This window comes from Pimephales promelas, chromosome 1 (assembly GCF_988280905.1).
Source record: "Pimephales promelas chromosome 1, fPimPro1.hap1.1, whole genome shotgun sequence".
NCBI lineage: Eukaryota > Metazoa > Chordata > Actinopteri > Cypriniformes > Leuciscidae > Pimephales > Pimephales promelas.
This window is the reverse complement of record NC_142769.1, coordinates 52,898,020-52,911,806: the sequence shown is the minus strand read 5'-3', so window position 1 is coordinate 52,911,806 and position 13,787 is coordinate 52,898,020. Positions and strand designations below refer to the sequence as shown.

The following is a 13,787-nucleotide window of genomic DNA, read 5'->3' as shown; positions in this document are numbered from 1 at the left end:
TTTATAGATCTAGATTAAATTCGGAGTGTGTTCATAGGAGTGTTCATCGGAGTGTGTTCATCGCGAGCGCTTCACAAAAACGACGAGAAAAGACGCAGTTTAAAGTTATAAGCGATTATGGTAAGAACACACGTTTACTGTCCTTCAGTCCTACCTTACACATAAACATCCTTGTGTTTCTGTTTGTCAAGGCTGTCATGTGAAACTATGTCTGCTTTAGTCTAACGAATCGGTTTCAGTCATTATTCGCTTTAGGACAGTTTTATGATGCAACCAGTTGAACTTTAATCTATCGACCGATGTTTGAGTATCGCATATTAAAGACTACCCTATTTTTAATTTGTGAATATCAAAATTTGAGATAACTGATCTAATTGTTTCTCTGGGAAATAGTTATTATGACGTTGTATTATGTTGAATGTCAAAGTTTTGTTAATGATGGGTTTGTGGACTAAGATTTAACTTATAGTTTTTGTTTTGAGTTGAAAATATAAAATTAGACATGTTATGACAGTTTAATAACCGAGGAATCCCAGTAAATATCAAGGTACATTTAGTCTATGACTTATACAGCCACACACACACACACACACACACACACACAAACACACACACACACATCAGTTTTGAGGCCCCGAGTGGCATGCTGTAAATGTTGTGTAGTAGTCTACTTATTGTAAATTAGCTGCTCGTAAATTTGAGTGAATATTTTATTGTATTTGAATTTATAGTGTTGTATAATGAATGACTTATTTGAGTTAAATATGTAAATATATTAAGTCATAGAATAAATTTACCTTTCAGATGGTCTCTCTCTTTTTTCTGGCATTCTGCTTTCGTTGTCTGTCATCAGTTATTCAATTACTCAACTAAATTGTCAAAATTTTACATACACAGACACAAACACACACATATATTTTTATCATATATATTGACAAACGTTTATGTTAGATGCAATTTCTTTGTATTAATCATATACCACATTATTAGTATATTACATTATTGCATTGCATTTTAGAGACTTTTCAGTTCTACCATGGTCTATAATCCTGTAGTGTTTGGCCTTACGGTGCTAACTGTGCAGTTTAGTGATGTAGAAAGGCCTTCACAAGCTGAACTCTGCCTTCTGATTCGCTGACACTGTTCCTCATCTCTCCGTCAGTGAGTGGATCATGGCTGTCTCAGGCCCGGCTCTGGAGGAGTGTGTGTCGCGTGAGTGTGTGCGGGACGAGTTCACCTGTGCGGGTGTGCTGGGGGGGGCCCTGCGGGCACTGAGGCCCTCGGTGGAGCGAGTGTTCGGGGTCGCGCTGGCCATCGGCACCGAAGACTCGGCTCGGAGCGGCCTCATCTGGCTCCAGCTGAGCGGGGCGGCACCGGACGTGGAGGCGGCAAAGGTGCTCAAAACACTGCCATGTTTATGACTATTATCGCTATTGTGTGAATTGCTGAGCTTGTATGTTATAATGCGACTTTTAGATTTTCGTGAAAGGTGTGGTCAATCAGGAAGCCCAAAAAGAGGTCCAGTTTCCAGAAGTGCTTCACTGTGTGTTCTGTGGTGCCAAAGGGCTGTTCATGGACTGCCTGACTAAAAACACCTCTGCACATATAGTGGTAGGTGGAAATATCATGCCCTCCAATGCATCAGTGTTTTGTCTTACTGTCCCGAGAAAAATCAAAACATCTTTGAAACAAGATAAATGGAGACACGTTAACGTGCAAGATGAAGGTTAACTGCAAAACTAAATAAGACTGCACAACTTAGGCGACCTTGAGTGTCCAGAAAGGCACCAAATAAATAAAATGTATTATTATTATTATTAATAACTATAATATACTGAACGATATCTTGAAAAAAACACGAGAGTGGCGTTTTATTTAAATTTATTTAAATTAAATTTAAGGCAAGTTTCTGTGCATGGAAATTATGCAATTGCAAAACAAGTTGTTACAAGTTGGGCCTGTACCATGATGGTAATTGAACAAACTCAGGGTTGCAGGACTAGTTTCGAGTTGACAAAACCAAACCAAACCAATCCAACCAGGCTTTGTTGGTACCATAATGCTGATCATCAACTTTCTCTGTCAACTCAGGCTTTGATCCTGAGTTTAGGAGTGACATCAGTAGCGAACAGCCAATCACATGCTGAGAAAGAGTGAAACTCATTCAAAACTCATTGAAATTAATTTCTCGTGAGAGAAGCAGCGCAATTCACGTATTAAATAAAAGTATTAAAATATTAAGAATTTTTAAACAAATTTACACAGCAAGAAGAAAATAGCAACTAAAAGAAAGTCTCGCTACTGTATATCAGGGCAAGAAAAAGTTGTGAAGTTAGTTTATACAGTTGATAAAGGTAGAGAGAATTGAACATTTAAGCTCACATGTAGTCATTTTATAGCTTCATTAGCGTATTATATTGCCTTTATATACGTATTCATTTAAAATCTGCGTAATAATAATTGCTGAACTTAAATTAGATTGTTTTAGGATATAATAATTACAGAAATAATTTCTAAATCATACAAATTTATTCACTAAAAGCCATGATTTTGTCTTTTAAAATTATTTGCCGTGGAGTGACTTTATCGTGTCATACATGTGGCACTTTGCTCACAGCTTATTGGTCCAAGTTCGGTTTGCAACCTCTTACCTGGAACATAACCTGCCCCGGACCAGGTTAGCCGTGGAGCGCAAGTTACTATGACGATGAACACTGCTAAAAGCCAAACCACTTTCATGGTACCTAAAACCCAGGGTTGGCACAAACTAAACTGAAACATATCGGGCTAGCCACCTAAACCGGCTACATGGGAAGTAACTGTAACTAAATCAGTGATAGTCATGAATCAGAAGTCAAAATATATCATTTGCAGAATTAAACGCCAAGGTTGCCGAAATAAAATGCAAGATAAAGTTTACCTGAGATGATCCCGGTTCTGTTTGTTCTGTTTGCAGCTGGGATCCCAGGGCTGTCTACTCATCACCGGACTGGCAGAACCTGTGGCGAAAGCCTACTCGTTTATCACAGACCTGGTGGAGAAGTACAGGAGCAGCCAGGGACGGCGTGCCGAGACCGGGGTCGCGGGAGAATCCCTGGAGTCGCGTCGGGCCTTCAAGTCCCTAGTTGAGAATCTGGAGGACCGGCACGCCCTCGACCTGCTGGTGTTACCGGTGATGGTGAAGGAGGCTCTGCTGGACCAGGTGAAGCAGTCTGGATTGGACTCGAAAGCAAAGCGGCACCAGGAAGGTCTAATCCCATTGGAAGCCAATGGATCATTAAGCGTTTATGATCATAAAGCAGATAACTCACATTCTGCTTATGACAGGATTAACGCCACGGATGATTTCAGAAATGAATTCCACACTCCGTTTCCCAGAGGCCTTACCCTCGACTCCCCGGAGTCTCCAGAACCCGAATCCGAGACTCCTGCTGTTCCGTCGTCCGCGAGAAACCAAGAGGAGTTCGAGCACCTTCTCAAGTTCTTCAGCGCCATGGGATTCACCGAAGAGGTTGTGCGCGGCGTTCTGGCCCGAACCGGCCCTAAAGAAGCCTCGCAGCTTCTGGATTTGATTCAACAGGAGCACGACAAAACCAACCAGCGGAACAATAACGACAATGCGGTTAGCGAAACGCACGAGGCCATTGAAGTAGGAGAGGAGAATGCTGCAGAGGAAGACTTCGTGTTGGGGGTGTTGAAGAAGGCGGCGGCCACTTGTGGATACACCGAGGACAGAGTAATGGAAGCGTTTGGCAGTCTACCCGAGCTCAAGCCACACGAGCTGCTCATGCAACTGCAGAAACAAGAGGTCGCCGAACACGCGATTGGGACGAAAAATGGTGGAAAGCAAGCTGATAGGACGATTGACACATATCCAATGGCAGATTTTGAAAAAGTCGATTCTGGGAGCGGAAACGGAGCGACAAAGCTAAGCATGTCCAAACCGGTAAGCGTTCCCTCAGTGAGAGGCCCGCCTCAGACTACATACGCCTTCGAAACCATGGACCCGCCGGCACGATCGCCTCCACGGAGGATCAAACCAAGCATAGATCTCGGATCCCCAAATCTCCCCAATCACGTCATCGCGCCCAAACCGAGAGCGTCGGAAGCGTCTGTGGTCACGGGACCCCAGCGGTTCCTCGAGAGCCTGAAGACGCCATTCAAACTGCAGCTGTCGGACGAGCCTGGCGACCCCATGCTGCGTCAGGTCATCATCGACGGCAGCAATGTTGCAATGAGGTAGGCTTTGATAGTCTATTTTTTTAACAAATAAAATCATTTAGTTCAGTTAAAGAAAAGACACTAGAATTAAAAACTGAATAGTGTGTGCCTAAAGGAGTAGTTCACTTTTCAAAAAACTTTTGCTGATAATTTACTCGCCCCCATGTCATCCAAGATGTCCATGTCTTTCTTTCTTCAGTCGTAAAGAAATTAAGGTTTTTGATGAAAACATCCCAGGATTTTTCTCCATATAATGGACTTCAATGGGAACCAAACGGTTCAAGGTCCAAAAGACAGTTTCAGTGCAAACTGTTCAAAGGGCTTTAAACGATTCCAGACGAACAAAGTTTAAGTTTTATAAGCTCAAATGCTCGCCTTGCTCTGTTCTGTGATGTGCGTTCGTGACTCTCCTGTTCGAACTCGTTAATCAAAATGAACGAATCTTTTTCCGAGTCATTTGGTTCATTCAACGAACGAATTGACTCGTGTGTGTTGTGTTTTTGTGCTGACTGACTTAATAATAATTGATCGAATGTACAAAACAATTTACATAAAATCAAATGCATTCCTCTAGTTAGGTTAGAAAAATTCCATTAGTTAAATCTAATTGGATGTATGCATTATATTTTATGTTAAATTCTTAATTTAATCTATAATTATTCATAAAAATAATTAATTTCCCCCTTTTATCCCTTAAAACTCACCTTTGATCACCAAAATGACATTTTCATGCCTTAAAATATCTTGAATGTAACTCGACACCCTCGTCTCATTTAGTATGCGCGGTTCTATGAATATTCAAATGAGCCCCACCTCCACTCACTGGTTGACGATCACACGTTGATCTGATTGGTTACAATGTCGTTTGTGACGTTTGTGTTTTTGACTTTGGTTCACTGCAGGATAATTCAGTAGGACCTCAATGCAGTACACGAGATGGAGTCGGATCACGATCCAAGGGGTGGAGCTGGGTAGGATTAGGGTTGGGTTTAGGGACCAGGGGGCGGAGTTGGTTAGGTTTAGGTGTATGTAAGGTGGGAGGAGTTGGATCTGGATCCGCCTCCTCCCCATGGATTTCATGTTCTGCAGTGAGGACCATCTCGGATAATTTGGGTATTTGGTTGACTTTGGAAATACTCAGCAATGCTGTCCACTTATGACTTATGTTTAAAGATGAGATTTAAGGGATCAAATTATTAACTACAGGCCAGGGGGACATGCATATTGATGTATTCGTACTGGAAAAACAGAGGATGAACACAGCGCTTTTACAGTGACGAGATGACATTATTGATAAGCTAATTCTGAGCAGCTTCGGGAGTGAATGCTTCAGTGTTTACATGAACTAGAGCAGTGAAACTGTGTGTATGTGATGTGATGCTCCACAGTCACGGGCTGGGGGTGTTCTTCTCCTGTCGAGGCATCGCTCTGGCCGTCCAGCACTTCTGGGCGAGAGGACATCGAGAAATCACTGTGTTCATCCCTCAGTGGAGGCAGAAGAACAACTCCAAGAACAAAGGTGATGCTCACTTCATGCCTTATTGACATCTCACACCAAGAACGATAACTATAAGGTCAACTATTCGTCTCTTGAGTTCCACTGCACTTCTTAGTTCACCCAAAAATGAAAATTCTGTCAGTATTTACTCACCCTCATGTTGTTTCAACCCCGTAAGACCTTCGTTCATCTTCGCAACACAAATTAAGATATTTAAGATATTAAGATCGCTCCTGCATACTAGTCCATAGGCTTCTTGAGGGAATGACTCGAAAAGTCATTAAAGACATCGTTAAAATAGTCCAAGTGACTACAGGGGCTCAATCTTAACTTTATCAAACGACGAGAACACTTTTTGTGCGCAAAAAACAACAAAAATAACGACTTTATTTCAACTATTCACTTCCTTCTCCATGAGCCTGTAGTCAGTTAACGTAGTGTGATTGCGTAAAGCTACGTCACACGTAGGCTCACTATTGGTCGACGCTGGTCATGTGTGTGATGCGTGTGACGTACAATAACAGAAGCTTACGCTATTAAACTAGTAACCTGACTCGCGCAGAGGGAGAAATAAACCAATAGTTGAAATAAAGTCGTTATTTTTGTTGTTTTTTGCTCTCGTCGTTTGATAAAGTTAAGATTGAGCCCCTGTAGTCACTTGGACTATTTTAACGATGTCTTTAATGACTTTTCGGGGACAGCAAGAGTCATTCCCTCAAGAAGCCTATGGACTAGTATGCAGGAGCGATCGTAATATCTTAAATATCTTAATTTGTGTTGCGAAGATGAACGAAGGTCTTACGGGGTTGAACAACATGAGGGTGAGTAAATACTGACAGAATTTTAATTTTTGGGTGAACTAACCCTTTAACGTGCTAAGGTGATTCTACTTTTGTCGCCTGTCACTTTAAATGCACGAGCGCTTCAAAGTCAGGTGGATTCTGATTGGCTGTCAATATTTGTATTGTCCATCATCAAGTAGGAATCGACCAGGGGTGTGTGATTCGCTTGTGTTTGGAGCGACAGATCTCGACCTGCGCTTAGAAGAAGAGTTTGTGGACTCAATAAAACCTGATCTTGAGGAAATAAGCAAGCTGATATTCCGTCTTTTATTTAGAATATTTACGTCTTTTAGTTTGTCAAAAAATGTGTGAACGAGTGCGTAAGAACGCGCAAAATAGCCGAGAAAAATTCGAAACAGTCCTCAGGCGCCTCAAACTGATTAATTATAAGTACCGTAGTTAATTTCTATGATAGTTAAGCAGTTGTACGGGAAACGCAGTCTCCAACGATATCGTTCCTCTACGCCTTTATCGTTATAGTTGTGGTGTGGACTTCCCTGTTCTCAAAGAGTTAGAATGACCAATAAAACATTAAAGTTTCCATTAATGCTTGGAGAAACGAAGGTTTTGAATCATTAATGATCCAGCGCCACCTGCTGGTCATGCAAGGAAAACCCAAACATGAAAACAAGCCAATTGAAGATGTTTTCATGAAAGTGTCTACATGATTATATGCAGATTGGTGTTATGAAGCAGTGCTGGGTCTTTTATTATGTAGTGTGCTCTGTGTTTCCTGTAGAAAAGCATTACCTGACTGACCTGCATGATCTGGGCTTCGTCTCGTACACTCCCTCCAGAGAGGTCGAGGGCAAGAGAATCAACTCATACGACGACCGGTAACTCTCACACCAACACACGCATTTCCAGACGGGCTATGACCATTTCTTTCTTCTGCAAAACATGGAAGATATTTGAAAAAATTACGGTTCAATGTTGTTGGAAATTTGTGTTAGTTATACAGAATGACAGAAAATGAGTAAACGATGGGAATGCATTATTCTCAGAAAGATCTCTGTAATATTATCTGACCATTTAGTTTTATCATCAGAATTTAAGTTCTTGTGTCATTTAAGGAGACCTGACATATTTAGGCCTTCATTTAAAATATCCATGCACGTGGATAAAATCTATTTTTTATATATATATATTTATATATATTTTATTTTACCGTGTCTGGTCCTCATTTCTAGTAAGCAAGAGTCCAACAAACAGTCCATAAATCCACAGTTACGAGTCCTTCACCGGTACAGATCTCCTACAGCACAGCATGGCATGTAGCGTAGCTTAGCTTAGCGGTCAGAAACTGTGTGCACCTTCCCTCCAGCAACACGTCACCTGAAGAAAGGTTCCTACCTATATTCTATATTCAGCAATTACCTAAAAGAGAGACCCCTGCTGGACACACACTTACATACGGTTTAAATAAATACACTTACACAGTTTTAACTTAATATAAACTAGTAAACATAATGTCAGTCAAACATAAATGAACAGATTTCTGCTCTCTCTTTTAATTTAAATAATCACATTTTCAAATGTGTTTACAATCAGCATAAATCTGTTCATTGTAAAAACAATTAGATGTCTTTATGAATACGGTTAAAATATGACTAGCTGTGAAACAAGCGATATTCATATTGAAGTCGACTGGATTTATTGATGATAAATGTATAAACCTTTAAAACGTTCAGTTTATTAGTATTATTACAGAAATATGACCTGTGCATAAATATAAAAAAATGCGTATATGTATGATTGAGTTTTTTATTTTATTATATTAAATTTCAGACTAGGTCTACGGAGGCGTATTGCATTCACTTGAAGAAAAAAAAAATCTGCTCTGTTTTTCTGAATTAACGATTCATTTTTAATGGAATTTTTTTTTTGCTCTGTTTTTCTGAATTAATGAGTTAATTCAGAAAAACAGCAAAAATAAATTTTCTCATGAAAAATTAACTCATTAATTCAGAAAAACAGCAAAAATAAATTTTCTCATGAAAAATTAACTCATTAATTCAGAAAAACAGCAAAAATAAATTTTCTCATGAAAAATTAACTCATTAATTCAGAAAAACAGCAAAAATAAATTTTCTCATGAAAAATTAACTCATTAATTCAGAAAAACAGCAAAAATAAATTTTCTTATGAAAAATTAACTCGTTAATTCAGAAAAACAGAGCAAAAACTTTTTTTTCTCATGAAAAATTAACTCATTAATTCAGAAAAACAGAGCAAAAACTTTTTTTCTCATGAAAAATTAACTCATTAATTCAGAAAAACAGAGCAAAAACTTTTTTTCTCATGAAAAATTAACTCATTAATTCAGAAAAACAGAGTAGATTTTTTTTTCTTCAAGTGAATGCAATACGCCTCCGTAATGTTCATACTTTTTAACTTGATTTTAATTGTTTTCACAGTAATTTATACTGATAATGAATGCATTTTGAAAATTATTTAAATAAAATCAAAGCAAATAGAAATCTGATCAGTTTCAGTTCTGTGCAATTAATTTATGTAAAATTTATATGCAATTCAAGCACACAGATCTTAAACGTTTATGAGTGTGTGTGTGTGAGTGTGTGTGTGTGTGAGTGATTCCTCCAGATAACGAGTGCTTGTTCTGCAGATTCATGCTGGCGCTGGCGCAGGAGACGAACGGGGTGATCGTGACGAACGACAACCTGAGGGATCTCGTGGACGAGTCGCCCGCGTGGAGAGACATCATCAAGAAGAGGTGACCTCACACTCACTCACCGTCAGTTTCCCTGGCATGATTTATGAGTAACGTGTGGTATTACAGACAGAAGGATATTTCTGAAACACTCACATGTAAAGAGTTATCCTGCTGAGAGTGTCCCGTTATAATATTATCAAGACTCCAGTTTATGTTTATGAGTCTCTTACAACAAGTTCACATTCATCCGAGGTCAAAAACGCTTCGTCTCTAAGCCCCGCCTCTCTGTGATTGGTCGGAAAGCAAACGCTCATTATCGTATCTGAGTCACAGTGATACAAACACAAACTCTTCCAGTCTCAGATACACTTGAGTTTGAGGGCGGGGCTAAGAGACGCTGCTCAGCCAATCAGGTGACTTTATGCAAATTAAAGTGAAACTTTATTTTACATTGTCCTTGTTATGTGTAACAGTAAATTATGCGTAATTTCCGCGGGGTCTTAAAAAGTCTAAAATTTCTAATTCACAATTTAAGGCCTTAAAAAGTCTTAAATTTGCTGAAGTACAGTGTTTCTAGGTCTTAAATCATTTTAAACAGGTCTTAATTTTCCAGGTCTTAAATGAAATGCTCCCGCGGCGCTTTGGAATATTTTTTTATTTATTTATTTTTACTTATTCTGTGGTTGTGTTTTTTTTTATTTTGCTTGTTCAAATATAATTCGCTGTATTATGACTACAAAAACATGCAACAGCCAATCAGTTTTGAGGTTTTGTGTTATTGGCGCGTATCTCAGATACCACAGACAGACATAAACGGATTATATTCAGTTATGGGGATTGGGGAAGTGGAAGTTTAGCGATTCTTGGCTTAAAATCAGAATTTTGGATCAGATTTTGCTGATTTTTGGATCAGAGCCGACACTAAAAGTGGAGGTGTTCTGGGTTCTCCACGCGGTTTCGAACGATGTTTCCGGACTCTGACATCGCTAAATCCTTCACTTGCGGGAAAGATAAAACGGACTGCATTATGTGCTTTGGAATAGGGGATTTTATAAAAACAGAAACAGAACTAATTACCGTTTGTGCTGATTTTCGATGAATGTTCAGTTTGAATAAATTAAATTACTTTTTGCGAATAATTTTGAGACTATTTTCGTTATATAGGTCTTAAATTTCATTCATAATGGTCTTAAAAAGTCTTAAATTTGACTTTGTGGAACCTGCAGAAACCCTGAATTACATGCAACTAAATCCTCCTTTAACTCTATATAGTAAGTGCATGTTGTCACTCAAGTGTAACAATGACACATTAACCCTTGTGCATCCTGATGGACATTTTTGTCCTTTTCAGTTTTGTTTTTTTTATCACTTTGCCTGTGTTAAAGCTAACGGCAAAAAACTTGGCATAGATGTGTATTTTTATAGTAATTTTACTATTTCACCGTCATTTTCTTAAAAAAATATTTTTTTGCATTAGGTACAAAAAACACTCCCTCTCAGCGTCTTCTGGCCATTGAAACCCATTGAAAACTGCCATTTTTAATCCCCGGTTCAGTTAACTATAAAATTATGCAATCTTTGTTAAGAGGCTTTCATTCTGATGGCAAGGCTTTTTACTATTTTTTTATCAGATGGTGTCATTTTTTTTTTAAGTTCGGCCTATAAAACAAATATCGCTTTATTCCTGTTTTCTGCTTCGGCATATTATAGAGCCGACTGGATAAATTATGCAACAATATTTGTGTGGGTGTTTTGGTATGGATGTCAGAGTGTGGTTAGTATGTGTGTTTTAAAAAAATATGTGTGTGTTCAAATCACTGTGAGCTCCAGTGGGGTTTTGCTGCCACCCAATGGGGAAAATATGTCACTGCGCCCAAACAAACTGTTACCGAAAGCTCATTTTTTGAGATATCATCCTCAACCTATTTAGATTTATGGCTTTGATTTTATTGCAGTTTTGAGTTCAACCTGATTTATAAAATATATATTTTATATAAAATAATTTTCATAAACTTATACCTATATAACTTTTTTTTTGGGATTTACTTATTATTATTTTTTTTCCTTCAGCAATAATCTGCAAAGGGTCTTCTTTAAAAATTATACCAAACTTAAGTCTGTGCTCCGAAGCGTCACATTTTTATGACAGTATTTTGACATGGACATTTTTTACCTATGTGTATGCACAAGTGTAACCCAAATTAGTGACAAACGTACGCAGGTTCAGCAGGACCGAATTACTGCCGACTCGTTTCAGAGTCACCTCTTTCTTTTAGGAGACCGCTGTTAGTGTTATTCTGACCAGTGCCGCTTGTGTCTCAGTCTGCTCCAGTACGTGTTTGCTGGAGATCTCTTCATGTTGCCCGATGATCCTCTGGGCCGAGGCGGACCGCACCTGAGAGACTTCCTGCACAAACACCACCGGTAATAATCACTCGACCCAGAGTCTGTTCGTCTACAGTAAAACAGTCAAATATCACTCCATCTGTTCTCTATGTGAGAATTACTCCAGTCTTCAGTGTCACATGACCCTTCAGAAACACAGGATCTGATGATCATAGTTAAAAACGGTTCATATTTCAGTGGAAACTGTGATGTATCGTAATTTCAGGATTAGTTCAGTCCTCTTGTGAATGTGTCCTCAGCGGTTCGCCTGTTCCTGGCAGCCACACGTTTGCAGGATCGTCCTTCCCCGCTGCGCCACCCGCGCCCCGCGCTCACACCGAGCTCCTGCAGTACCGGGACCGGACCCCAGGGGGCAGAGGTCAGGAGGTCAGCGAGAGGTCGGTGGAGGAGACGCTGGCGCTGCAGCAGAGTCTGCTCCCCATCTTCCCCGGCCAGGAGAGCGTGATCGTCATGATCCTGCAGTGTCACCCGACGCTCCGAGACCTGGAGCGCATCACACACCTCGTGCTGGAGCAGCAGGACTAACACTAGCAGCGCCTCACAGTGGACCGGAGGAAACCCGACACTCATCTCAATCAGAGCTCACACACTCGGGACCGTTTCTAAACTGTGCTTGTGCTTTTAGGAGACGTTTACAATGTGTGCAACACTTTACAATGAGCTACGGAATTAACAAACTTTTAAAATTAACAAACAAACATACGGAAATGTAGTTAATGCACTGAACAAACAAGATACGAAGAGTTCAGATGCAAAAGCCTCTAAGTGCCATGTGAAATTTTCTTCTAGAATGATGATTTTTATCAAACTTCAGTGATTTCACTTAAATGGCAATGATGATTACCTATTAATTGTTGTTTAAGTGAAATTACTGAACAAGTTTGATAAAAATCATCATTAAAGAAGAAAATTTCACATGGCATTTAGAGGCGTTTGCATCTGAACTCTTCACACATGCTTTAGAAATCAGGGTTTCCGCGGGGTCTTAAAAAGTCTGAAATTCTGAACTTTAAATTTAAGGCCTTAAAAAGTCTTAAAAACGGCTAGATTCTTAAATTTGACTTAGTCAGGTCTTAAAAAGATTTTACCCTCGTTCATTTGCCAAAACTCTGGCCGCAGAAAGTTATTACAAAGTAGAAAAAAAGTATTGAGTCGTAGGGCTCGGCGATAAAACGATAACGATAATTATCGCGATATAATTTTCCTCGATAAAACGATATCAAGAGGTCGATAAATGTTCGATAATGTTTATGCGTCAAAAGCGGAACGAAACTCATTTAAACCGCGCGCGCCACACGGAGCATTTATCCGCTCGGCTCAAAGTCCAAACGGCCGCGCACTGAGTGCAGCGCGAGCTCACGCAGACGCGCCTCTGATCGTTTTGCTCACGAGATCCAGTGAGAAGCACTTGAGTTCAGCGAAGAACACAAATGTCCAGTTTAAAGGCAGATGAAACACCGCTGACAAAAAGGAGAAACACTGCGTGCAACGATACAGTCAGAATCTGAATTGATACTGAATCCATTTAGCCTACCATGGATTTACTGTAAGGTTAGCCTGGTAATATTAACTGCACCATGAAATGTGGGATACATATTGAATTGTATAATATTATTAATGTAGACAATGTATTATGACTAATGGACTATAAGTACAGTATTTAATAATGTATTTAACTGTTAGGCTATTGTTTTTCATACAAAAAATACAGAAACCATAAAGTTATGCCATGACAGTGAGGAGCTAAGTTATAGGCTATACCTGATTTTATCTGTGGTTATCATGATCTAAATGCATGATACTGAATGACCAATGGTTAATTTGAATACAACTCAAACAGTCAGAATATTACTTTTTACCAAATAAAAATGTGGTTGTTACATGAGAAAAAAACAAACAAACAGATGTTACTGTTTTTATTAATGAACATAAATTTAAAGAGTAGTTTAAAAACACAATTAACACTCTGGTTTATACAACTTTCACTTAGTTGCAAAAATCTGCCTTTAAACTTGAAAAAAATAAATATTTGACATATATTGTGATAATAATCGATATCGACTGATATAAAAAAAATTATCGTGATAATTTTTTTTGGCCATGTCGCCCAGCCCTATTGAGTCGTAGCCTACAAAGCGGAGCTCTA

At 39.2% G+C, this 13,787-nt stretch overlaps 1 protein-coding gene across 2 annotated transcripts; it reads left to right on the top strand.

Moving 5' to 3' along the window:
- Positions 1–28: 28 nt before the first annotated feature.
- khnyn (KH and NYN domain containing) lies at positions 29–12,510 on the top strand. 2 transcript variants are annotated; one of them, XM_089131800.1, is made up of 9 exons: positions 29–120; positions 1,163–1,394; positions 1,477–1,611; positions 2,957–4,239; positions 5,610–5,740; positions 7,301–7,397; positions 9,188–9,295; positions 11,558–11,659; positions 11,881–12,510. In XM_089131800.1, exons 2-9 carry the CDS (start codon positions 1,173–1,175, stop codon positions 12,164–12,166), a joined length of 2,364 nt encoding a protein of 787 aa, XP_088987926.1. In that variant the 5' UTR covers positions 29–120; positions 1,163–1,172; the 3' UTR covers positions 12,167–12,510. The 2 variants fall into 2 exon arrangements, with proteins under 2 accessions (XP_088987926.1, XP_039524851.2); XM_039668917.2 differs by having other exon boundaries at positions 11,902–12,508.
- The last annotated feature ends 1,277 nt before the right edge of the window (positions 12,511–13,787 follow it).

Bases quoted from the DNA above. Each gene is read 5' to 3' on its own strand.
- khnyn (XM_089131800.1), top strand. From the start codon at position 1,173: ATGGCTGTCTCAGGCCCGGCTCTGGAGGAGTGTGTGTCGCGTGAGTGT. The intron at 5,741-7,300 runs GTGATGCTCACT...TGTTTCCTGTAG, and splicing joins GAACAACTCCAAGAACAAAG to AAAAGCATTACCTGACTGAC. The intron at 7,398-9,187 runs GTAACTCTCACA...CTTGTTCTGCAG, and splicing joins ATCAACTCATACGACGACCG to ATTCATGCTGGCGCTGGCGC.